The 26,965-nt window shown below is 41.1% G+C and overlaps 1 protein-coding gene across 4 annotated transcripts; it reads left to right on the top strand.

Moving 5' to 3' along the window:
- Positions 1 to 65: 65 nt before the first annotated feature.
- LOC133404699 (porphobilinogen deaminase-like) lies at positions 66 to 24,971 on the top strand. Of its 4 annotated transcripts, none has more exons than XM_061680809.1 (14): positions 66 to 240; positions 2,599 to 2,652; positions 3,462 to 3,534; positions 4,246 to 4,295; positions 5,008 to 5,063; positions 5,372 to 5,449; positions 7,436 to 7,513; positions 7,603 to 7,678; positions 12,591 to 12,704; positions 13,157 to 13,195; positions 13,318 to 13,437; positions 14,466 to 14,519; positions 15,633 to 15,719; positions 23,114 to 24,971. In XM_061680809.1, the coding sequence occupies exons 4-14, from the start codon at positions 4,251 to 4,253 to the stop codon at positions 23,285 to 23,287; spliced, it is 921 nt and encodes a 306-aa protein (XP_061536793.1). In that variant the 5' UTR covers positions 66 to 240; positions 2,599 to 2,652; positions 3,462 to 3,534; positions 4,246 to 4,250; the 3' UTR covers positions 23,288 to 24,971. The 4 variants fall into 4 exon arrangements, with proteins under 4 accessions (XP_061536793.1, XP_061536791.1, XP_061536790.1 ...); XM_061680807.1 differs by lacking the exon at positions 66 to 240 and adding an exon at positions 1,415 to 1,565; XM_061680806.1 differs by lacking the exon at positions 66 to 240 and adding an exon at positions 2,318 to 2,506.
- Positions 24,972 to 26,965: the final 1,994 nt, after the last annotated feature.

Below are 26,965 nucleotides of genomic sequence, written 5' to 3'. Positions count from 1 at the left end.
CTGCGAACCACTGACGTGGTGCTTTCAAGTCCTCACGTGATTCTTAACTCTCAGCCTCATAGAAAGGTTGCTCTCAAATTCAAATCCGACACATTATATCACTTGCACGATACGTTTACGGGTATAAGGATAAACGAGGTCAGAGACGGTGGAACCCCCGGGCCCCGGGGGCCCAAGGGGCGCGTATCCTTATGTCTGCAGAAAAAAAGTCCCCTCGGAGAGGCAAAGAGTGCCCCAAAGGTACTGTGCTTTACCACTTGTACTGTAGTACTTTCAACGTTCCGCCACCCCTGAAGGTTTGAACATTTGCCATTATTTTACTTGGGAAAAACAAACTACGAAGTATCTATTGTAAAGCCCTTGGAAAACTACAAGTATCAGTTTTCACCACTGAGCAAGACACTGCTCTGGGGTGTGTGGTGTTGTGTGAGTAATAAGTACAGTCATAGACTAAAAATGAAAATCAAGAGTGAAAAGCTGTGATGTGTGGTCAGAGCCAGCAAGGCCTTCTCAGCTGGCCTGAACACTAAATACATTTTAGAACAATTCAATAGTTAGTGTCCTCAGGTCCCAAACGCTCATTGAGTGTTGTTCAAAGGAAAGGTGATGTAACACAGTGGAAAACATGCCCCCTGTCTGAGCTTTTTGTTTTGAGAACATGTTGCAGTCATCAAATTCAAAATGAGTGAATATTTGCAAAAAACAAGGACAAAGTTTATGAGTTTGAACATTAAATATATTGCCATTTTAGTGTACTCAATTGAATATAGGTTGAAAAGGATTTGCAAATCATTATATTCTGTTTTTATGTATGTTTTACACAACGCCCCAACTTTACTGCAATTGGGGTTTGTAAATTTTTCCTTGGGTCACTGTCAAATGCTGCTTTTGTATGTTATTCTTTTCACTTTGTTGGTTGCCCCTATTTTGTGGTAATTGTGAATACAGGTGGTGTGACTATCTATCTATCTATCTATCTATCTATCTATCTATCTATCTATCTATCTATCTATCTATCTATCTATCTATCTATCTGTCTATCTATCTATCTATCTATCTATCTATCTATAATAAATGATAATCAATAAATTAAATTAGAATATTGTGAATATGTACAGTATTTCACTAGTTCAATAAAAGTGACAATGTATTCTTTAGATTAATTGAACACACAGGGAAATATTTGAAATATATTTCTTTTAATGGTTAAGGTTATGGTTTAGAGCTAATAAAAAACGCAAAATTCAGTAGCTCATGAATTTACAATATTGTTAAAAAAAAGAAAGAAAGTTAACAGGTGTTGTAACCTATTCACCTATGGGCTCGGTTCTTACTCCAGAGAACCAATCCGCAGAGCGAAATTGAACCCGGAACAAGGAAATGACCTCGAGACGCTGTAATGACGTCACATTCAGTGGTCATGAGGCGCTAAGTAAAATGAGCGCTGGGCTTTTGAAGGATTTCCCCTAATAAATGACCCTGTGGACGGCTAAACGCGCTGTAGTTTTGCGAAAGCGGACAAAGTTAATCGGGTCAGCCTCATGACGCAGGAGGCAAATGCTGCGGTAAGTTTTAAACGACTTTACAGATGTTTTCACCACCACGAGTGAACACCTTCATTGTTTAAAGTGGAGGGAAAATAGCAAAGTAAGAATTTCATTTCTAAGTGTGACCACTGTGTTTTTCCTGTACATTGACAAAGAAACACCTTGAATGTTGAACCACGCGTGGATGAGGCTCGGCCGAACGCCATTTCCGCATACGGTCGCCAGACGGCGTTCCAATTGGCCAATGTTCACGTCTGTCATTGTATTCAAGCTCATTGGACCTTTAAAACGAGAGGCGTGGCCTGAAAATCGTTGACAGCAGACTGACGTTGAAGGGTTTGAATTTGATAAGGTATCATTTGCGCCGCTTCACTTAGCTCAAAAGTAAAACAAGAATTCAACAACTATAATGTATTTAGGTACGTCATAAAAATAACAGCTGGATGTAACTCAACTACTAATCTTAACGTTAACAAGTACGCAACGACCAAGATGTCCCTCAAAACAAATTAACCTTGTTTTATACAAGTTTGGTTTACAGTTAAGATTAATGATGGGCAGCGAATGCATACGGATTTTTTTCAGGGTTAGCAATTATCAACCAGCTGCTTCATGTTTTTTTTTCTCGTTTTTTTTTTTGTGTGTAAAAACCGCTCTGTTTTATTGGTAAATATACATTAACTGATGCTTCATGTATGAAAAAGATTTGGACCACACCTTATAACCAGAGATGCCCCTCCCTGCTTCTTATAACGGACTCAATGGAGTGGTCCTTATCTCTTGGCAACAGGGACGTATTGGGGTGGAGGTTCTGTGAATGAGGGCTTGTCTGCTTAAAAAGACTACTGTTCAGAATCTTGAGGCTGTGTGACTTCAGCACAGATCCTTTCCACAGCACACTATAGCTTCTACAGTGCGCAAGCCGAGTAATGGAGGAAGGACTGTTCAAGTATATCAGGGTGAAGTCAGATTATGGTTTGCAAATGAGGTGTCTGGATGCAACGTTAGATGACGAGTGTGACTTCTTAAACTTTCTTTCTTATTGTTGTAGATTGGGGATGGAAAAATCAGTCGTGTCATCCGGATCGGAACCCGCAAGAGTCAGGTACCATATTGTATGGATTGGATTATTGAATTAACTACAGAAAGCCGTTTGATCTTTTTATTTGACATCCTTGATATCAATCTTAAGGTCCATGTACTACTGCGCTCTTTGTCCTTATTTATAAGAAAATTCCGCGCACTGGTAGAATGACTGATTGTACAATAATGAGTCTTCAAGCAATTTAGAGCAGTTTGAAGTGGCTAATAGTGAGATAATCTGGTACAGTGACAATTTTGCAAATGGTCCAAAGTCCTCAAGAAATGTAAGCACCTTAAAGTGACTAGTAGTGCTATAATCTGAAACTGTGACAATTGTGCAAATGGTGCAAATAGTTCTCAAGCACATGAGTGGCCAGCATTGGTCAACAACAGATATGCAAATAGTGCAGAGTGACGAGACTACTACAGTGAGTGGACAAATTAGGTAGTAGTGTCTCAGCAGAGAAGTCCAAAATTGGCAGCATGGAATTGTAAGTCAACTGTTTTAAGTGGTTGATGGCAAGAGGGAAGTTAGTGAAATTGTTAAGATAATGCTGGAAATAACACATGTAATGTAATGTAGAATAATTGTATTCACATTTTCCATTGTTAGCAAGGAGAGTCGTTACTATGTCACCATAACTAACCAGTGCTATGTTTCATCAGATTCTTGGGGATTTCACATTGGCGTTTTTAATGTAATGTTTAATTTTTAGTTTGCCATTCTTGGTGGCTGTTACTCAAACACTAACACTGTGGTCATATTATCCAAGTCTGATCAGTTCCAGGACATTAAACCTAAGATGAAAGGCTGTTGTGTTCTTTTCATAGTTGGCTCGCATACAGACTGACAGCGTTGCAGAAAAACTTAAAGAGCTGCACCCTGACATCATTTTGGAAATTGGTAAGATTTCTCTCTCCCTCTCTTTCTATGTGTGTGTGTGTGTGGATGGATGGATGGATGGATGGATGGATGGAGATTCGCGATACAGGATATATACATTGTATGGTAGGAATCAAGCCCTGCCGCGAATGCCGAAAATCCACAAGTAGTTAACACTGCCACATACGTGTGTGTGTGTGTGTGTGTGTGTATTTCTATATATGTATGTAATATATATATATATATATATATATAAAGTGTGTATATATAATGAAATATATATTTAGGATAGATCCAAGATGTCATTAAGAAATAAATGACAATAGTGCTGTGATACTGTTGAGCAAGAAAAGTGGGCAAAATTATACAATGATGAATACAGTAATAATGGCACAACGGAAAAGTGCAAAATGATGGCTAAGTGTGACAGTGAACGTACGAGTCAAGTGATTAAATAACTATAGTACCTCGAGTAATTGAGAAACGTCTTTCACTTATATACATGAATTTACCATTGAGCTGCAATTGGCTGGTGACCAGTCCCAGGGTGTATCGCCCCTATCGTCCAATGTTAGTTGGGATAGGCTCCAGCTCACCTACGACCCCAGTGAGGACAACGGTACTGCATAGAAAATGTTTGGATGGACGGATGTAATACCATTGATTTATTGATATTTTAATCCTATTCACCAGGCACGTTTTGTAATAGTTTTACTGTCCTCTCTCTTTCAGTGGCCATGTCAACAATTGGGGACAAAATCCTCGACACAGCTTTATCGAAAGTAAGGCTTGTCATCAATGTGCACATTGAAAAGTCCCCATTGTGATCTGTGTATAAATTGGAAAAATCTTCGGGTGTGAACAATTTTAAGTCACTTGTTTGTCAGATGCTGCCTCTCTAAGGCAAGTGACATACTATAAACGGTCAGACAAGTGGTTCAGGTGAAGGTAACCTCTGTTTAATTCAACCAAGATTAAAGTAAAATAAAACATTGATGACCCTGAGTCGACGTGGAGAGAGTACTGATAAAGGCGAGGCGACCTTGTTAGCATTCGTAACTGTCATACAATGGAATTTAGGCACTATACAGTTTATTAAAACTTTGTTGATGACTCATTACAGAAGTGGCACGGTGGTCGACTGGTTGGCACATCTGCCTCACAGTTCTGAGGACCAGGGTTTAAATCTGGCCTCGCCTGTGTGGAGTTTGCATGTTCTCTCCGTGCTGGCGCGGGTTTTCTCCGGGTACTTCGGTTTCCTCCCATGTGCCAAAAACACGCATGGTAGGTTGATTGAAGACTCTAAATTGCTTGTGAGTGTGGATGGTTGTTTATTTATAGGTTTCTTGCGATTGGCTGGCGACAAAGTTCAGGGTGAAGCCCGCCTCTCACCCGGAGTCTGTCCGCTGTAGGAAGTAGGAACAGGGTGACATTGACCGAAAGTGTTAATAATTTATTTATTTATTTTTGTTTTTCTTGTTTTGTTCATTACAGATTGGGGAGAAGAGTTTGTTCACCAAAGAGTTGGAAACTGCTTTGGAGAAGAATATGTGAGTAGTACTGGCCAACCCAATCTGGCTTCACTTACAGGTCAACCGATGGCCTGCACAAAGTTGCAACATGCACGTTTACTGCAGCCGGTATTTACTAAGTACTGTAGATACTGTATGAGTGAACTTTCAAAGCAGCATGTGGATGAATGAAAAACACCGAACAACAGCTGCAAGCCCTTTTCTTTCACCCACCTATTGAGGTTAATCAGAAGTCTTTAAAGCATGTCAAACACTTGTGAATGGTAGTAGTATACCACAAGGAAATGGAGCATGTCTACATGACTGTGTTCCTCTGTGTCCCACAGGGTGGATCTGGTCGTCCATTCACTGAAGGACCTTCCCACCACGCTGCCTCCAGGATTCACAATCGCAGCTGTGCTCAAGTGAGTCACACCTCTCACTGTGTGATGCCTTTCTATCACCATGTCTTAGAACATTCGGACATGCGAAAAGCAATTTGCAAAGTACAATGCAAAAAATGTTTCCTTTACAAAATACTGGAAATTGAAATAAGTTGTTTCACGGTCAAAGTGGCACTTTCATAAAATATTTATTAACTGTAGACAACATATTAAGTAGCATTGTAACAACTGAAACTGTCATGATAATAAGCTGATAATTAGTTAATAATTAGACTGGTCAGGCTTAACTTTGTTTTCTACAACACTTGTTCGCATTATGGTCGTGGGTGACGTGAAGTTCGTGGGTGACTTTGGTAGAGAGGCGTGGTACACCCTGGACTGGTCGCTAAACCATCGCAGGGCACATATACTGTAGACCATGGGTGACAAATTTCTTTTAGTTCAGGGGCCACATTCTCCCCAATTTGATCTCAAGTCGGCCGGACTAGTATCTGGTATTTGTGGCCTAATAAGCTATAAATAACGAGAATTCAAACATTTTCCCATTGTTTTGGTGCAAATAATTTCAATTCATTTGGACAATATTCAAATTTCTTGATTATTATCTTTTTGCTAATTATATGGGCAATTTGAATCTTCTTAACAAAAATGATTGCAATTTTGACAATATTATGAATCAGTGTTTTCATTTACACGTGCAACTTGCTGATCACACTGGATCTATGTATATACCGGATGTACCTTTTTATAAAACAACTTGTGAAATTATTTAAAATTTACATACATTTACACATCCAACGGGAAATCTTGAAAACCTCAACTCATTCATCACAACGCTAGGGATGTCACAAATTAAAAGTGCCTCAATATTGTCGTGTTCTTGTCTTGGTGTAAAATTATGAGCTGTTTTGCTTAAAATGTAGTTTTGGGATGGATGTACAAAAAGCCACGATGCTTAGCCAGGCTGCTAGAGCGCTTCACTTCCTCATTTGAGTGTAAACGCACCCGATTGGACGCTTACCCCATGTGACCATGTGGGTAAGTTACAAGAAATATACTGATTGGCTGACTGGCCTATGTGACGGAAAGACTGCGTTGGAACGGATGTGGGAGCATTGACTATTGCTACAGCGTACCACGCCTTTCAGAGTGTCGCTTCGCAATTGATTGGGCGAGAGGCGCCTTGTTGTTCGCGCCGGTCTCTGTCCCAGCAAACACAGACCCACGGGCCGGGATTGGCTGCCGTGGACCTCCGCTTTGCAAAGCCAGCGTCCTGGCCTGTACCACCGCCTCTGCTCCCTTCGGAGAGAGGTTCCGCCAAATTACTTAAGCATAGTGTAACACAATCACTCTTGAGTGAGTGTTTATCTCAAGTTGCAAGTCGTGGGTGAAAGTTCATACTGCCCATAATTCGCCATATTGCGGGATTTTGAGTGTATACTGTAATTTTGGTAAAATGGTAAAAATAAACGCTACCTACCATAAAACCATTTTTTTAAAAAAGAGAACATTTCATTAAAACACATTTTGCCAGGAATAAAATGTACCTAGTGTACAGTAGTACTGTGTATTACAGTATGTTTAACAGTTTAAAATGTATAGAAAGAGTTTATAACAGTATGTTGGAGGGTAATAGGAGTGTGGAAAATGTTAACAAGAGTCTTAGGAGGTTCATACAGTTTAAAAATATGAATGAATAAAAAAAAAAAATAATAATAATAATCTGTGGCCGCTACTTCGCAGATTTCGCCTATTGCTTGGGTGGTCCGGAAACTAACCATTGCGATAAACAAGCGATTACTGTATATCTTTCCCCAAAAGGTTTGTGAAATTCCGATCTGTACAAAGTCATTCGACTTGACGGGTTCCTCGATTGTAGCAACTGTCACCATTATAAAACGGCAGCGTTGCTCGTTGGCCACCTTGATTTTTAATCACCTTTAAAGCATTCAAGTACAGAGATTCTACTGTACTTAACCATTGCTTGCTTTTGTTTTGTTTTTTCAGGAGAGAGAACCCCCATGATGCTGTAGTACTACATCCGAAGAATGTAGGGAAAACGTTGGCGATGCTTCCAGACAAAAGGTACACCCCACTCGCTAAACCAGCTCGCTTTGTGCGACGTGATCACACGCAGGGAGAAAAACACTACTTCATGCTGTGTTTCTTTACAGTGTGATAGGCACCAGTTCACTGCGTCGTGCTGCTCAGTTGAAGAGAAGATTCCCCCACTTGGAGTTTAAAGATATCGTATCCTTATTGAAATCGGGGGGACTGGCAGGGGAGAGGCGAGACGGTCACAGGGCAGTGATGATCCGCAACCGTCACCCCAACCCAGGCCAACCAGCTCCCATAAGGATGTGAGAATGTACGTGGTGCATTAAAAATCCACGGGGGAAAGCCATGGCGGTCCAGAGAGCATGCCGGAGTGCCGCGACACCTGGCCGAGTCTCCTCCCCAGCCAGACACTGCCCTCCCCCCACAAATGGGTGTATGATGCATTAAAACTGGAGGATCGGCAGGGCAGAGAAGGGGGGGGCAAACAGACCGGAAGCCAGCACAGATGTCCCAGCACCCGGCCCGGCGCCCGCCCCATCATGCCTCGTGCCAGTCCCCCAGGGTTCCCTGAATGAGATGTGAATGTGCCCAATGTGCGAAGAATGTGCAGTTTGTGTACTAACAAATATGCAGTGTGTGTGAAGTAAGAGGCTAGACTCCTGCGGGTCCAGACCGACCGGCTGGAAGACCACAGAGAAAAGGGGGGCAGCCACTCCCCAAAGCTCGCCCCAAACACACACACACACACACACACACACCTCTCAACAACCATCACCCAGTGACTAGTACAGGACACGGAAGGCGCCAACACGGGAAAAACCCGACCCAAGGAGGGGAACCAGGCCCAGCATCCCCAGAGGCCCACACCGCAGATCTGTGGCCAGAAGGATAGGGGTTCAAGTACATGCAAGTGACCCAATTGCGTGAAGAGGAGTTTAAAATGAGAAGACATGATATGGTCACATTACATTACATTTCTGTATGACATTCTTTCCCAGGCAGACAAGAATCAAGCTTCAAGGTTCACCATTTTGATGAAAGGTGACCAGTTTTTCTTAGTTATCCATTTGGTTATTATGTTTTGTAGAGATCTTTTCTAGTGTGGTATACTCTCGGACAAGATTTTGCCATTGGTCAATGTTGATAGCTTGTTTATCTTTCTAGTTTAACAATGTTGTTTTTTAGCGATTGCTAGAATTACAAGTATTGGTTGAGCATGTTTGGAAGATCTATACCTTTGAAATCACCCAGCAGACAAAGATTAGGAGAAACCGGAATCCTATAGTTCAAAACTGAGGAGAGTTTCTGTGTAACTAGTGGCCAGAAGCACTGTACAGGTGTACAATGCCAGAGAGCGTGAAAAGAAGTGTCTGGAATGTTTTCAGTACAATGAGTGCATATGTTTGATTTTGCATAGCCCATTTTATGCATACTATATGTGTAATAATATAATGTGTGATCTATTAGGTAATTTGAACTGGACTAGCTGTAAATTACAATTTTTTTTTTTTGTCATTGAGAATGTATTTCTGCAGATTTGCGCCCAGTATTCATTGCCAAGAGACACTGAGAGGTGTTTTTACCATTTGGCGATCGGTAAGTATATTGAATCAGTATTTGAGATTATTTTGGATACTTTTGAAAGGAGTTTTTTGTTTTGTGGATGAAGTTTCACTACTTTCTGAACAAAAACGGGTAGTTCTAAAGCATTCACGTGGGTTTGAGAATATTTTTAGGATTGTTGTTCTATAGTATTAAAGGAAGTTACCACCTCTAATTTGAAATTCTTGGAAGAAGCTTTCTCATGACATGAATACATTATTTTTGAATAAGTGTTGAAGTCGATCAATTCCACTTTGTTCCCATGTGCTGCAGTAATGGGGTATTTTGTTAATCTCAAAATCCGGATTGTGCCAGATTGGTGAGGAAGAATATGGTGCTGACTGAGATTGTGTGGTTTCTAAACTTTTGGAGCAAGCTGATAAAGTGGGTGCAATAATCGCATTCTTAAAACAATTGTGGCGTTTGAGACTTGTGCTCTAAAAGTTTGGTGCTGTTGCAGTTTATCGGTTCTTGTTCTAGCCAAGATTGTTGTTCAACATTTGAATGTAACCATTTAATGAGATACTGTATTTGGCTATCAATATGTTTGAAGTTGGGTGCGTCAAGTCCCCTTTCTGCTTCACCTTTCTGAAGGGTAGATGGGCTAATTTGATTTTTCTTATTTTTAGAGTAAACATTTAAAATGGCAGAGTCTAGCATTTGGAACAACTTTAACGTGGGTTTGATCATTAAAAATAAATAGTTAATTTGAGGTAACGTTAAATTTTCTTTACCGAAGCTATACACCCTAAAAGTGAGATAGGTAGGTTGTTCCGTTTTAAATTATCACAATTTTTCTCCCAGTAGAGGTACATGATTTACATTTAACTCTTAAGTTTTGCTTGGATTTTAATGTCTAGATATTTGATATTGCCAATCTGAGTCGGAAAGTTTTGGTTTTGGTCTGCAGGATTCCATGAGTTAGTCGTGATAGGGAGTATTGTTGATTTTGACCAATCGATAGCGTATTCTGATAATTGCGAACATGTCTTAATGAGGTTAAAAACTGTTTGAAGTGATGACTCGGGATCTTGTAAATAAGGAAGGATATCATCTGCATATATATTGATTTTGTGTTCTGACACAGGAGTGCGGATACCTTTAATACTTGTGTTCTGCTGTACCGCTATTGCCAGTGGTTCGATAAATAGTGCGAATCGCAGGGGTGAGAGTGGGCATCCTTGTCTAACGTTGTGATCCAGTGTACATATGAATCAAAGTTGTGAAGTACTGCAAAAAAGAAAAGACCGATTAACTTTTTCATAACCTTTTCCTGCGTCTTGTGACAAGAAAAGTGCTTTTAGATTATTACGCTGAGACATACAGTACTTATTGTCTCGGCGCCCTTTGCACAATGGTCATTGCACCGGACTATTGCAATATTAAATACTAAACTCAAAACACACACACAACACAACGAGGAGTGGAATTTTATAGAATATTTAATGAAATCTACAAGGGATCTATAGGGAAACACAGAGTCTAACTCCAGGAAGAAAATAACAGTAAGGGTTACGAAAAGGGAAGATAGGACCGTGTGTTGCTGGACTAAAGTTGAAAACGTGAGCGTTTAATGCGTTCAGTTCGAACGAGAGAGAGAGCAAAATTGGGATTTTGTGTGAAGCTAGTAATTTCCCCCAAATTACAAGGCACTAATTTTGTACATGCTAGCAACGCTTGTTGTGCTGCACTCATGACCGTAAATCAGTTGGTCGGTGGGGATGGTCTTTCTCCGAACATTGCAGGAAGGAGAAGAAAGTGTCAGACGAGGAAAAAGGGTGGATAAAAGAAAACCAAAAAGATGCAAAAGGAAAAGTTGTTGTCCTGCTGGGGTGCGCTCGTAACTTTCCTGAGGGTTGAACTGGTGGCGGGCCCAGCTCTTGCTCTCGAGTCAAAGGTTAAATACCCACGAGGGGTATTCAAGAGGACGGAGGAAACCGGAGAAGACCACACACATCGACTTGAATTTTAGTCTACAGTTAAGCCATAAATGTGGTGTAAAAATCATATCTTAATATAAAATACTTCCAACTTTGTACTCTTACTCATAGATCAAGCATATAGAATGATTGTTTAAACTTTAGTCTTGGCAAGTCACCTGCTTTTGGTTCCATCACGTTTCATGCTGTTTGGCTTCAAATCAAGACAAACCGTTCTCAAAATCTCGCAACTGCACACATTCATATCTACAAAATCTTTCCATTCCTTCCTGACAAATATATCGTACTTTGGATTAAAGCACCAGGTTGGAGAAGTTATCATGTTTGATTCAAGTTTGAGGCAGTGAGAAATGTATTTGTTTTGGTACTGTTTTGAACAACTGAGTTACAATATTTGTAAGAAAGTAGTTAATTTAACAGAAGGAGCGGCATACTGAAGAAAAGAAAGTGTATTCCCTTTTTATTCTCCGTACAGCGGCTGAAATAAGTATTTAATGGTCACCATTTTTCTCACAAAATATATTTCCAAAGGTGTTATTGACCTCAAAATTTCACCAGATTTTGGGAACAACCCAAGTAATCCATACATACAAAGTAGAACAAATAATGTCAGAAAGTTAAGTTATGTGTAATAATGTGAAATGACAAAGGAAAAAAGTATTGATCACGCCAACTGGTATTTATTTAATACATTGTATAAAAGCCTTTGTTTGCAATGACAGCTTCAAGACGCCTCCTGTACGGAGAAACTAGTTGCATGCATGGGTCTGGTGTGATTTTGGCCCATTCCTCCACACAAGCAGTCTTCAAATCTTGAAGGTTCCCGTGGGCTTCTTTTATGGACCTTGAGTTTCAGTTCTTTCCAAAGATTTTCGATTGGATTCAAGTCAGGTGATTGGCTGGGCCATTCTAGCAGCTTTATTTTTTTCTTTGAAACCAATTGAGTTTCCTTGGCAGTATCTTTTGGATCATTATCCTGCTGAAATGTCCACCCTCGTTTCATTTTCATCATCCTCTAGATGGCAGCAGATATTTGTCAAGAATGTCTCTGTACATTTGCCCATTCATGCTTCCTTCAATAATGTCAAGTTTCCCAGTACCATTTGCTGAAACGCAGCCCCGCACCATCATGCTCCCACTGCAATGTTGGTATGGTGTTGTTAGGGTGATGTGCAGTGCCATTTCTCTTCCAAACGTGCACTCCATGGCATCCAAAGAGTTCAATTTTGCTGTCATCTGACCAGACTATATTATTTTTGCCTTTGAAATTCCATTTACATTGCATGAAACTAAAGTTATGTGTGACATTAGTGTTAAGTGTACAATTGTTAGAAGTGAATGTGAGACAATCTGTGTGAGTGTATAGTCTATACGTGTGTGGGAAAGATAGCTAACTATCAGAAATATTATTAACCACAGTAATAAACATGTTGTCAAATTCGGATTTAGCTGACAGTGTGAATTCAAACAGAACATTATAAGCATACCTAGTGTACCTAATATAGTGGCCAGGAAGTGATTATATTGTTGCAGAGATATTTTTCCTCAGCGTTCCTCTCCAGCGTGGAAACTTGAACACCAGACTGAAGAAACTGGACGAGAAGGAAGACTTTGCAGCCATCATCCTTGCTGCAGCAGGTCTAAGGAGAATGGGCTGGGAAAACCGAATCAGCCAGGTTCCATTTTTGGAATTTTTTTTAATGTATTTTTTTAAAAATAATCTATAGTCGCCTAATAGGGTACTGGTGCAGTGAACCATCACTAGTGTGCCATTTTATTTCCCCATTTGTTTTATGTATATGTAGACATTAGATAAATATAATGGCATTCCAACTAACATTCGCCCCATAATCAGCCCCCCCCCCCAAAAAAAATAGGCCAATGATTTTTATCTTGTAAAGTTAAGCAAAGACGAAAGGACAAAGTATTGTGAAACAGTCAAATGTTCTCCGTGTTGTTTAAATCTTTATTGTTGTACGCGGTAAGGGAAGAAAAAACAAGTTATCCATTGTATATTTTTTATATTAATTATCCGATCAGTTATCTGAATTATATTCTGCCATATATTGGAATCGGCCTCATAAAAATGGATATCGCTATGGCCCTAATACTGTCTGTCCTCTGCTAGATTCTGGAGCCAGAGGATTGCATGTATGCTGTTGGACAGGTAGGAACAATTATTGCCTTATAAATTCAGCGCAAAAGCACTTCTTGTTATTGCAGTGTTTTTTTTTTCTCTCTCTCTCTGTGTGTCGGAATCTAACAAATGTGTGTCCGTGTGGATGTCAGGGCGCTCTGGCCGTGGAGGTTCGAGCCAAAGATACTGACATCCTGGAGATGTTGTCTGTGCTGAATGACACCGACACTGTACTGCGCTGCATATCCGAGAGAGCCTTCCTCAGGCACCTGGTGCGCATACACACACCTGCAACCACACGCACGCACTGCTATTTTCATTCTACAGTGGAACCTCCGAAGTTGAAACCCTGTCTGTTTTTGTGACGTTGGATAACTTCAAAGTTGAGACCGAGCCCGGCCGCATATATCCCCAAAAATCTGTGAGTAATTGACACCGCCCCAAAAGGGTTTACCATTGATCGATAACGCACTCCAAAATTTTCCTCGGCACCAAGATGACACTCGATGGCAGTAAAGCAATACTGTCATTTGGCCTGACTGAGAACAAAAAGAATTGTTTGCAGTAGGGCTGCACTATATCGGAAAAAGTGTTATAGGATGTTGAATATTGCAATATTTACCATGCCTGTAAAATAAAAAAAAGATTTTTATCATCTGATGAAAATTGTAGTATTATTTAGTTATTAATTTTAGGCACAGGTTATTTGTTAATTGTGTCCTTGTTTGTTTCCTCCTCTCCCGTCTGCCATTCTTCCTCTGCCTGCTGCTGCTGAGGTTATCACAGTACACTTATGGGTCTGTTTTAGCCAATCGGCGACCACGATCTAGGGGGGTGGATGGCGATGTGCATTTAAGGTGACATCTGATTGGTCAAACTCAGATAAACGCCACATGCGTGCAACAACATATTACTTTATTGCACGTCTTTGCGATACATATGTCATGTCGCAAGCGCCATTATTGCGATGATATGTTTTCGATATATTGTGCTGCCCTAGTTTTCAGCAAATACAAGAGAACAGGTTAAAAATAAAATAAAATATGGAAACGCCCAACCGCGAATATGCGGGGGCTCACTGTAAAGTGTATTAATCCAGAAAATGCTAAATTGAAGGAATTTATCCTTGAGGTGGAATCTTATGAGAACTGTTACAGACATGCATACATCACACATGAAGTCTTGTTTGACGTTTGGGGCATATTTATATCCAAACAGCAAAATGGGGGCGTTCAGCTTCAGAGTTTCCACTGGGCGTTGACATCCATGTGCAGTATGCTCAGCTAAGTGTCATTTGTAGGAGGGAGGGTGCAGCGTTCCCGTGGCTGTGCACACAGAGGTCAAAGACTCTCAGGTAACTTGTGTTTTGTTTGGTTTGTCTTAACTAATACACTTTAAAAGCATCCATCGATTTTTCTATACTGCTTTTCCTCATTGGGGTCGGGGGGGTGGGGGGGCTGGCGCATATCCCAGCTACTGTGTAAGCGAGAGTCCAGGGTAACTTGATAAGACAATCTTTAGGAAGTTCAACATTCCCATCAACTTGAACACTGGATATGCCTTTATTGACAAATTGCATAAATGCTTTTAGACACTGAATTATTAAAAAAAAAAAAAAAGAAGAAGAAACATAAATGCACTTTTTTACAGCTGCAAACACAACATTTTCTTGTCTTCTACCACTTTCAGTTAAAAGATACCTGGCCATCAAATAAAAATTCATTTTACCCCAAAATTGGTATGAATTGTTTTGTGCCTGACAGGCTACAAGTGCATCTAAATAAATTAGAATATTGTGGTGAACTTTTATTTAAAAATGTATTTCAGTAGTTTAATTCATTATTGAAACTCATATAGATTCACTACACTCGGCGGAAACATTTTACGATTTTATTTCCAAGCAGTTGGATGATGACAGTTTACAGCACTTGAAAACCCCAAATTCACTATCTCAATCCATTAGATTTGTTTCCATGTGCCCTGCGATTGGCTGGCAGCCAGTTCCGGATGTACACCACCTCTCGCCCAGAGTCATCTGGGTTCGGCTCCCAGCACGCCCCCGCTACCCTAGTGAGGATAAGCACAACGGGAAATGGGTGGATGGATATCTTATTGTTTAAAATGAAAGTTTTACATTTCGTTTGAATTATTTAAGTATTAGCGCATGTGGCCTGACCGACCTCGATAAATGCACCTTTAATTTATTGGAAAAAAAATATTCGCGGCCCTTTTAGGATTTGTATTTGAGTAACCCTGATCGAAACAAATGTGATTGAATCTGTTTTAGTTCACGTTGCCGTTTTTCAACGGTTAACAAGTCGAACATTTTTCGTAGACAAGGAACTGCCATCGCCTGCCTGCAATAAGGCATAATGGCTACATCTGTCGTTTGGCTTTTGGTTATGGCAAGCAGATCACACATTTAGAAAATACAGGACGTCAATATTTTCGTCTCTTGTGCCCACAGCTTTACTTGACAGGTGCCGTGTACAGCTTGGATGGTTCGGATTTTCTGAAGAACACCATGCAGACGAGCATCGCTCCTCGTGAGAAGGTAACATGGATTAAAAAGCCATTATTAGATGTTCCTCACCTTTACCGTGTTGAATTTAGTTAGACATAGAATTTTTACTGGGAACATTAATTTCCTATGTGAACTCGTTCAAAGTTCAGTTTAGTGTTCCAAAAATGAACTAGTTCAGTTCATAGTTCATAATTGAAAATTTAGAACTAAGTTGCCCATTTCAGACATGAACCAGTTAATAGTTGCGGGCTTTTACTCTCAAAATACGGGCACTTCATTTCGCCATTGTTGCCACCCATTCAGTCCACACTAGTACCCAGCTGCAGTTTCAATCTCAAAAACATGAATAAATAAATAAATTGCTAAATGCCAGAATAATCCGAGGATTTTTTTGCTGGTTGTTCCTTCAAGTTCTATTTAAAGTTGAGTTTCGGTAGTTGAATAAATGCAAAGTTTTGACACGAATGAATCATTGTGTTTATTAATCATAATTGAAACATCAATCAAAATCATCCCGATGATTTTTTTTTTTTCCATAATCGAAGCGAACCCAAACAAATATGTCAGATAGCCAATAGCACTAACCATAAATAAATGAAATAATTTACAGCTAATCTGTATGATCGTATCGGCAGATCTCACTGACGGATTATTGGTACCGGGTTCGTCAGCATAAAACCCCAATTATACATAGCAGAGATGGGGGCACCCGAGTCGGGTCATTTGACTCGAAGTCGACTCAGGTTGCCGATTTTATGACTTGCACCTTGCTTGCCAAGTGCTTCAGAAAGACTTGACTTTGAAATTGGTAGCCAAGAGACTCGACTTTGACTTGAACGGCATGACTTGACAAGTCATCTTGTTTAGAGTTGGAAATCTTGTATTTTAATTGAGACATTTTGCCCTTTTTTGTTGTTGAAAGAAACATTTTGTGGGGGGGGGCAACACACACGACCTGGCAACACAGTCTGCGTTTTTGTGCACGGGCGAGAGGCGGGGTACACCATGATCTGGTCGCCAGCCAATCGCAGGTCACATAGAAACAAACAACCATTCGCACTCACATTCACACCTACGGGCAATTTAGAGTCTTCAATCAATCTACCACGCATGTTTTTGGGATTTGGGAGGAAACCGGAGTGCCCGGAGAAAACCCACGCAAGCACGGGGAGAACATGCAAACTCCACACAGGCGGAGCCAGGGATTGAACCCCGGTCCTCAGAACTGTGAGGCAGACACTCCAACCAGTTGTCCACCGTGCCGCATAATATAGTATAAAGCTGAAGATGCTAAATAGGAAATAATCACTAATACTTATTACATCACAATTACATATTACATCATGAATATACGGGGCCAGTACAAGTTCTCACAGGGTCACTACAAATTGGCTCATGGTGGCCTGAGAGGGCAACCGCGCAAAAAGGCTTAAAGGCTAGTGATGGTTCACTGCGCTGACGTCACTGCGGCTGTCCCACGCGTAGTTTGCCTTTATACTCGAGCGCAACCCACGCTGCATTATTATTATTTTTTTTGCCATTTCCGGTAGCCGTTTTTACTTTCCTTTCAGTAACAAGGAACAAAGCACAACAATGGCAACCACGACAGAAAAAATTGACCTAGATGACCAGATGATACGTTGATTTATGCAGCAAAATCGATCGAGAAGGTGGCGACGTAGATAGTATGTAGAACCAATGGGCATGCTGGTACGTCATCACACCATGTGACTAAAACGGACCAATCACGAGAGATGATCTCCGCGGCGTGCGACGCACAGCAACTATTTTTGTAGGGTGCACGGCCCTAACCCGCTACACAGAGGTGCCGCGCGGGGCAATTCGTCGGTCACGTGATGCAATGCGGGCGTTGCCGACCGCGGGAGTATAAAGAGGCCTTTAACGTCAGACCCTGAAGTAGGACAACTACTGGTAAGGAAAAACCTGTGGACTAGTTGACATCTACATGCTACTAGTACCACGAGTGAAACTCTAGATGTTAACTAGTATTTTTAAATTGTTTCTCAACATACTACACGCTTGTCAACCCGTATTACACAGTTGGGATGGTGTTCTCCCAAACGTAACAATGCTCATTATGGCCAAACAGTTAAGTTTTTGTATTACACAGTTGGGACGGTGTTCTCCCAAACGTAACAATGCTCATTATGGCCAAACAGTTAAGTTTTTGTTTCGTCAGACCACAGGACATAGCTCCAAAAATGAAGGTCTTTGTCGCTTTTTGCATTTGCAAACTATGGTCTGGATTTTTTTCTGTTTCTTTTGGCATAATGGCTTCTTCCTGGCAGAGTGGCCTTTCAGCCAGCATCTTCACAAGGTCTTTTGCTTTTGTTCTTGGGTTGATATGCACATTTCGGACCAAAGCACATTCATCTCTGGGACACAGAACTTGTCCCCTTCCTGAGCGGTATGGCTGGAGATTCCGAGGGTGGTTATACTTGCGCTTAATTATTTGAACAGATGAATGTGGCACCTTCAGGCATCTGGAAATTTCACCCAAGGATGAACCAGACTTGTGCAATTCCACAATTCTCTTCCTGATATCTTAGCTGATTTATTTTGACTTTTCCATCGTGTTACACAAAGAAGCAGTGTGTTTCAGGTGTGCCTTCAAATACATCCACAGGTGTCTCTAATTAACAAGTTTTCAATAAACCTATCACAAGCTGCCAAATAAATTACATCATCATCTGGGTTTTCCCAAATTGTTTCTTCTTCTTTTCCTTTCGGCTTGTCCCGTTAGGGGTCGCCACAGCGCGTCATCCTTTTCCATGTAAGCCTATCTCCTGCATCCTCCTCTCGTACCAACTGCCATCATGTCTTCCCTCACGACATCCATCAACCTTCTCTTTGGTCTTCCTCAAACTCTTTTGCCTGGCAGCTCCATCCTCATCATCCTTCTACCAATATACTCACTATTTCTCCTCTGGACGTGTCCAAACCATTGAAGTCTGCGCTCTCTAACTTTGTCTCCAAAACATCGAACCTTGGCTGTCCCTCTGATGAGCTCATTTCTAATTTTATCCAACCTGGTCACTCCAAGAGCGAACCTCAACATCTTAATTTCCGCCACCTCCAGCTCTGCTTCCTGTTGTCTCTTCAGTGCCACTGTCTCTAATCCATACATCATGGCTGGCCTCACTACTGTTTTATAAACTTTGCCCTTCATCTTAGCAGAGACTCTTCTGTCACATAACACACCTGACACCTTCCTCCACCCGTTCCAACCTGCTTTGACCCTTTTCTTCACTTCCTGACCACACTCACCATTGCTCTGGACAGTTGACCCCAAGTATTTAAAGTCCTCCACCCTTGCTATCGCTTCTCCCTGTAGCCTCATTCTTCCCCCACCAGCCCTCTCATTCATGCACATATATTCTGTTTTACTTCGGCTAATCTTCATTCCTCTTCTTTCCAGTGCATGCCTCCATCTTTCTAACTGTTCCTCCAGCTGCTCCCTGCTTTCACTGCAGATCACAATGTCATCTGCAAACATCATGGTCCACGGGGATTCCAGTCTAACCTCATCTGTCAGCCTATCCATCACCACTGCAAAAAGGAAGGGGCTCAGGGCTGATCCCTGATGCAGTTCCACCTCCACCTTAAATTCCTCTGTCACACCTACAGCACACCTCACCACTGTTCTGCGGCCCTCATACATATCCTGTATTATTCTAACATACTTCTCTGCCACTCCAGACTTCCGCATGCAGTACCACATTTCCTCTCTGGGTACTCTTTCATAGGCTTTCTCTAGATCTACAAAGACACAATGTAGCTCCTTCTGACCTTCTCTGTACTTTTCCATCAACATCCTCAAGGCAAATAATGCATCTGTGGTACTCTTTCTAGGCATGAAACCATACTGTGGCTCGCAAATACTCACTTCTGTCCTGAGTCTCTCCTCCACTACTCTTTCCCATAACTTCATTGTGTGGCTCATCAACTTTATTCCTCTATAGTTGCCACAGCTCTGCACATCACATTTGTTCTTAAAAATGGGCACCAGTACACTTTTTCTCCATTCCTCAGGCATCTCCTCACGCACTAGAATTCTATTGAACAAGCTGGTCAAAAACTTCACAGCCACCTCTCCTAGATGCTTCCATACCTCCACAGGAATGTTATCAGGACCAACTGCCTTTCCATTTTTCATCCTCTTTAATGCCTTTCTAACTTCCCCCTTACTAATCATTGCCACTTCCTGGTCTACCACACTTACCTCTTCTACTCTCCCTTCTCTATCATTTTCCTCATTCATCAACTCCTCGAAGTATTCTTTCCATCGAGCTAGCACACTGCTGGCACCAGTCAACATATTTCCATCTCTATCCTTAATCACCCTAACCTGCTGCACATCCTTCCCATCTCTATCCCTCTGTCTGGCCAGCCTGTATAGATCCTTTTCTCCTTCTTTAGTGTCCAACCTGCCATACATGTCATCATATGCCTCTTGTTTGGCCTTTGCCACCTCGACCTTTGCCCTGTGTCACATATCAATGTATTCCTTTCGCCTCTCCTCGGTCCTCTCAGTGTCCCACTTCTTCTTAGCGAACCTTTTTCCTTGTATGATTTCCTGTACTGTGAGGTTCCACCACCAAGTCTCCTTCTCTCCTTTCCTGCCAGAAGATACACCAAGTACTCTCCTGCCTGCTTCTCTGATCACCTTGGCTGCAGCGGTCCAGTCTTCTGGAAGCTCCTGCCGTCCACCGAGAGCTTGTATCACCTCTTCCCGAAAAGCTGCACAACACTCGTCCTGTCTCAGCTTCCACCACATGGTTCTCTTCTATCCCTTTGTCTTCCTAATCTTCCTCCCCACCACCAGAGTCATTTTACACACCACCATCCTATGCTGTCTAGCCACACTCTCCCCTACCACTACCTTACAGTTGGTAACCTCCTTCGGATTACATCGTCTGCACAAGATGTAATCCACCTGTGTGCTTCTACCTCCGCTCTTGTAGGTCACCCTATGTTCGTGCCTCTTCTGGAAAAAAGTGTTCACTACAGCCATTTGCATCCTTGTTGCAAAGTCTACCACCATCTGTCCCTCCAAGCTCCTTTCCTGGATGCCGTATTTACCCATCACTTCTTCATCACCCCTATTACCTTCACCAACATGTCCATTACAATCTGCACCAATTACGACTCTCTCTCTGTCTGGGATGCTCAGAACTACATCATCTAGCTCCTTCCAGAATTTCTCTTTCACCTCTAGGTCACATCCTACCTGTGGGGCATAGCCACTAATCACATTACACATAACACCCTCAATTTCAAATTTCAGCCTCATCACTCGATCTGATACTCTTTTCACCTCCAAGACATTCTTAGCCAACTCTTCTTTTAAAATAACCCCGACTCCATTTCTCTTCCCATCTACACCATGGTAACATAATTTAAAACCTGCCCCTAAACTTCTAACCTTACTGCCTTTCCACCTGGTCTCCTGGACACACAATATATCAACCTTTCTCCTAATCATCATGCCAACCAACTCCTGAGATTTTCCTGTCATAGTCCCAACATTCAAAGTCCCGACATTCAGTTCTAGGCTCTGTGTTTTCCTCTTCTCTTTCTGCCGAAGAACCCGCTTTCCACCTCCTCTTCTTCTTTGACTTCGACCCACAGTAGCTGAATTTCCAACGGCGCGCCGCAGGTTGACGCCGCCGGTGGCGGACGTTGTTAACCCGGGCCACGACCGATCCGGTATGGAATTCTTTGGATGAACGCTCATATTTGTTTGGCAAGGTTTTAAGCCGGATGCCCTTCCTGACGCAACCCTCTGCATTTATCCGGGCTTGGGACCGGCCTACAGTTTGCACTGACTTGTGCCACCCATAGGGCTGCATTGTTTTCCCAAATTGTTTAAAGGCATAGTAATGTTACTGTTTGTAAACTTCTGACTCTGAAGAAAGTAAATAAAACTTTTCTTTAAAAAAAAAATTAAATAATAATAATCTCATTGTTCTGGCATTTTGCAAATACAACTATCTTTGGTAATCCTAATTGACCTAAAACAAGAAAAGTTTGGTCTGATTTCATGTCAGACAGTGAGGAAAAAAAGTGTAGGTCGATTTATCAGCAAGGGCTAGCTCATTTTGTGGCTCCGGCATCATGTTTTTGTTTTGTTTGTTTGTTTGTTTTTTAAACCTTGGAGTATTGATTGTCTAAAAACTCTAGTTTAAGATCAATTTCATTTTTAAATGTTTTCTATGAGGATAATTTTCTCAACATAGCATTTGAGACTATTGTTAGTTTAGTGTGCAGAGGAATTGTTACTGATTAAGACGACATTATGTAATTATTTGTCTGAGACACGGTATATTTATTCCTTTTATGCCTTAGTATACTCCGTCATAGTACAGAGTTTCTCCGTGTTCTTATGTTGTCGTTCACAACTAATGTTTGCTTCAATAATATGACTTTCCAGGTCATCTATGTTCTGTGTTTGGATGTCCAGTGTTGCCGTTAAAATGTCAGGTGACTTTTCTTTTTTTTTTTTTTGTCCTGTTCGGCTGTTAGGTTAAGCAGAATGGAAAATCTGTATCCCTTTTATGCCGGAACAGTTTTACTGTGTCACAGTGGAGTTTTTAAGCTCCCGCTGTGGTTTCTTGGTATTATAATTGAGGTTTATTGAGAATCAGACTCGATCAGTCGAACAGAACAAAGTTTCTACAGGGTAGAGAGAAACAAAGACAAAAGACAAAGCGCTAATAAACAGGATGAGAGAAGTAAATCATTACATTATCTACAACAATGAAACATTAAATATGAGTCTTGCATGGGGCTGTAGTGCTAGACCCTGTGAGGGAAGGACAGGACAAGCTAGAACAGGACAAGGACAGGAGAAGAAGCATGCAGGACAAGGGTCGTGAACCCGGCTGTACAACTGAAGTGTGGTGCGATTAATTCTGTAAATTATAAAAGTCTACAGGAAGAGAGTATGAGTGAGGGTATACACACGTGATTTGCATATTCATGAGTTATTTGTCGCAGTAAGTGAGTGGCCCCACAGTGAGCCACCGTGAGCCGGAAGTGACGTGTCTCATGCCGCGAGGAGCCAAGACCTCCTGCCGGAGCCACAAAATGCGCCAGCTCCTTCTCCTGTTTATACAGAGTATGTGAACTTCTAGTTTCAACTGAATATTTTTATGAATTTCACACACGGCTCACTGAGGGAAACCCAAACTAGGATGTGCCTCTAGTTGTTCTACTAGTGCGCCGAATCATCTTACTAGTGAGGACAAAGAGCGTACTAGTACATGGACCGTAAGATGGGTTTCAAGAATATTGAATAAATGCGGATTTCCAAGACTCCACAGTTGCATTAATCAGAGTTGAGACTTCCCAAGCTAACGTAGCGAGCAGTTTGAGCACATTGTAACAAAGTCGTGTTTCAGTGCCAGCAGGACGTGGACGAGCAGGTCCAGCGTGTGGGGGTCACAGCCGTCAAGATCTGCAGTGACGCTCAGGGCAGTGCCGAGCGTCTGGGGGTGGACCTGGCCAACTTGCTCCTGAGCAAAGGAGCCAAGGAGATCCTGACCGTGGCCAGACAGCTCAATGATGCCAGATAAGGCCCGCTTGAGGGGCACGCTGCTCCCTTTGGCTCATCATGGTGCAATCCAGTTAGGTTGTTCAGAGCCTCCGTAGTGTTTTGCAATTGTTCCTCCATAAAGCACCTCACAGAGACCATTTGTCACTAAAAGAGTGTTTTCGGAAGGGATCCAAACTCTATTTTGTTTGCAAGAATACATTATGTGCCCCCCCCCCCCCCCCCCACTCGTTTAAACATGGTAGTCCAATTAATATTGCTTATTTTATTGATTAATATTTGTAGAATAAGAATGAAAGCGATTAATTCGTCAATTGTCATCCATCTCAGGGGGGCCGCCATTTTGGCAGCATCACCCTCTGCTGTCAAAATTTCACGTTCACAACGGCTCTCACGCTTACGTTGACACGTGACACGAACCTGGAAAACAGGAAGCGGACTCTCCGTGTATGCTGCGATAACTAGCATGACTACAGGGTGGTGACATGATGATTTTGATCAAAATTGGGTTCAAAATGGATGAATTAATGTTTAATTATTCTTCCACAAAGGCAATATCAAGCAGAATGCTGTTTAGAATGGCGATGCAATCAACATATTCTTACAAAACACATTTTAGGGTTTAGGACCCCTTTAAATGATCCATCCATTTTCTGTAGCGCTTTTCTTCACGAGGGTCGCAGGCGTGCTGGAGCCGATCCCATGGGAGATTAATCGAAGACACTTAATTGTCCGTAGGTGTGAATGTGTGTACGAATGGTTGTTTGTCTATTTGGCTGGCGACCAGTTCAGGGTGTACCCCGTCTCTCGGCAGAAGTCAGATGAGAGAGGCTACAGCACGCCCGCGACCCTAGTGAGGATAAGCGCTTCAGCGAAAGGATGGATGGTCTTAAATGGAATCGTCATCCATCAAAATGGCCTTCAAACTGTCTTCAAAAGCTTCTCCGAACCTGCCGACAGACTAGTAGATTGATAAATATTTGAAGGCTTGCACCACGTTTTGTAGGTTTGAGCGATTTTTACTTTAGTTTGATGTTCTAGCTGTGAGTAATTATTAACTTGAAACTCATTTCACCTGTAACTAACTTTTAAGTATTTAAGAAGTTGCAGTCATGTTGCCTTGCAAGATGCTGTCCTCAACAACGTAAAAATGTATTTTGCATTTACCTTCTGTTGCCAGTGGTTGTCTGAAAGTAGTCTTTCCCCAAGCCACCTACCTGCAACACCCCAACAGAGTGACGTACTCACCCACATGCGTAAAAAACCCCAAAATATCATAACAAAGCAGATTACAGCCAATAAACAAGCACCTGCAAATGACGAAAACAGAACGTCAGGGACAAGATGTTCAAAAGCAATCTGATCAGATTTTGGCTAATGGATCGGATCGATTCGTGAAAATGGGTTGTTCAAAACGGAAATCGCATTTGATCCAAAAGCGAAATGAGGATTATTATGATCCCAGCAGTTAGGTGGATTCGGGCGTTGAGGAATGCAAAGCGTCTCGTCAGAACTCCATTTAAACACTCAAAAGCACATCCTGGCTTTTAATCTTTCCAGGTTGAAATTTTAAGTTTGGAAATGAAGCACACGGAATGTGTATTTGCTGCTGCTTCTTTTTTTCGTGGAGTGATATTGAAAACGGGGTTCTGTATTTGTCTTTTCTGTGCTGTTTGTTTCTTTAAATAAAAGAAAAGGTGGGAAAAGGTGTTGTTTAATTATACCAGACTATTACCCCCTATGAAAGGTGCACCCGTTTTGGAATCCCTGTCCCAAAGGTCTAAATGCATTATGTCTCGGTTGCCTTTTGCTCTTTTCTAGATTTTTTTATTTTTAAATGAATGTGCTGTATGAATAAATACACGGTATCTACCTTAAAGGTCTTCATTCTGCCTTTTATAGACCACACAAGTTTGAAACCACAATACGTTTTGTTTTTAGCTTTTAAATGTTAACTTTTTATTCTTACTGTTTCCCAGTACTCATTAATTAGCTATTAAGAAATGGTTTTACCGCAATTATATATATATGTTTGGCTTTACCCCATGTGAACATGGCATCTATTTAAAAAACATTTTTTTTCTTTGTGTCCTGTTTTCTTATGAATGCAATTTCTAATCACTAATCAAGAAAAACCTAAAGGGAACATGTCCCAGATCTTGAATTATGTATTCCAGTTGAAAATATTAAATGCCAAAGAACTTACAAATGGTCAATGGACACCCGATCATTTAATAATTAAGGACTGAATTCAAAATCATACTCAAAGTGGGGGGGGGGGGGGGTGGGGGGGTGGAACACAGGCTGATCCAACATTGGTGAACTTCCTCCCAACAACTCATCTTGGCATGTGGATGTAGTTCAGAGCAGGTAGAGATTAGAAAATATAATTTTCAAGATCACACACACATAACCAGAAGGCAACAAAAACTTGATTGAGGAATAGCAAACACATTTTTAACAATATTAGAATTTTGAATTTAGATGTACTCACAGTATATGCAAATAAACAACCTATAATGGACAAAATTGTAGTTTTACATCACCTAATTGTAACACACACACACACACACACAAAAGTCCATCAGGAAAGATGAGCTATTTCAAACTTACATCTTTAATTCCAAATAAATATGTTGTACAAAATTGTAATGTTCACAGAATAAATAAAATGCAAATAGCACTAAAGTCACTATGACTCATTTCATCACATGGCTCCTAGTTTCCTCCAAAAATGGACGTAAAATATATTTTTTAGGGAACTGTCTATAAAAGACGGTGAAAAAAAAAGAAATAACACAGATGTGAGATTTGCCATTTGGCGCATGAATTAAAGCAACAGTGGACTCTACATATTATGAAATAGAAGAAACTGATTTTCAAAACAATATTCATTTTATTCATATGTATTGCTCATATTGCAAGGAGCAGCTAAATTACTTTTCCATGTCACAATATTGATAAGTTCCATTCCTGGTCGTGGTTATCATCATACTTTCAGTAGTACCGTTCATCTTGTAGCATTAAAGCAAAGTTAAAAAAAAAGCAACAACCCCATGACCAACACCTAAAGACGCTTGTGGAGTTAATGTAACAAGATTTGTATAATGAGGGTTTGAACTATGACCTTTAACTACTTTTGCTTGACTTTTGGGGCGTATTTTTCCAGAACATTTTCGTTAAACTAAAACAAATGAACTTTGGAAGGTCCATTATACAAAAAAAAAAAAAAAACAACAACAACCTATAATAAGCATTTTCTTCTTTCTTTCTTTCTTCTGTATTGGAATATGTGCACAAGTGAATAGTTACAATGTTGAGCCTTCTACTTCTGAACAATTTACTTGGGCATACCAGAATTGTTTTATGCCCGTTCATTACAATATACACACGATATGAACCACAATCACCGGCAAAGTTAATTTTGGCTCGCCTTTTGTCTGTGTGTTGCTCCTGTAATTTTTGGGAATAGCTCACAGAAAATGGGCCCAGGACATGTAAGTGCTTCGAGAGACTTGATTTGATATCTAGCACTTCCACTGCATGGCTTTAAAAAGTAGCGAATGACGCATACAGTCGTGAATGTACACGTCAATGCATACAAATGGAATAAGGTCCTCAGAAGCGACTCGAGCTCAACTCATTTCTGCAAATCAGGTGTAGGACTCATCACTCTCACGCAAGGAGGGACTCGCAACAA

Source organism: Phycodurus eques, chromosome 7 (genome assembly GCF_024500275.1).
Source record: "Phycodurus eques isolate BA_2022a chromosome 7, UOR_Pequ_1.1, whole genome shotgun sequence".
Lineage (NCBI taxonomy): Eukaryota > Metazoa > Chordata > Actinopteri > Syngnathiformes > Syngnathidae > Phycodurus > Phycodurus eques.
Note: the sequence above shows the minus strand (reverse complement) of the source record. Positions and strands in the feature narration are given on the sequence as shown.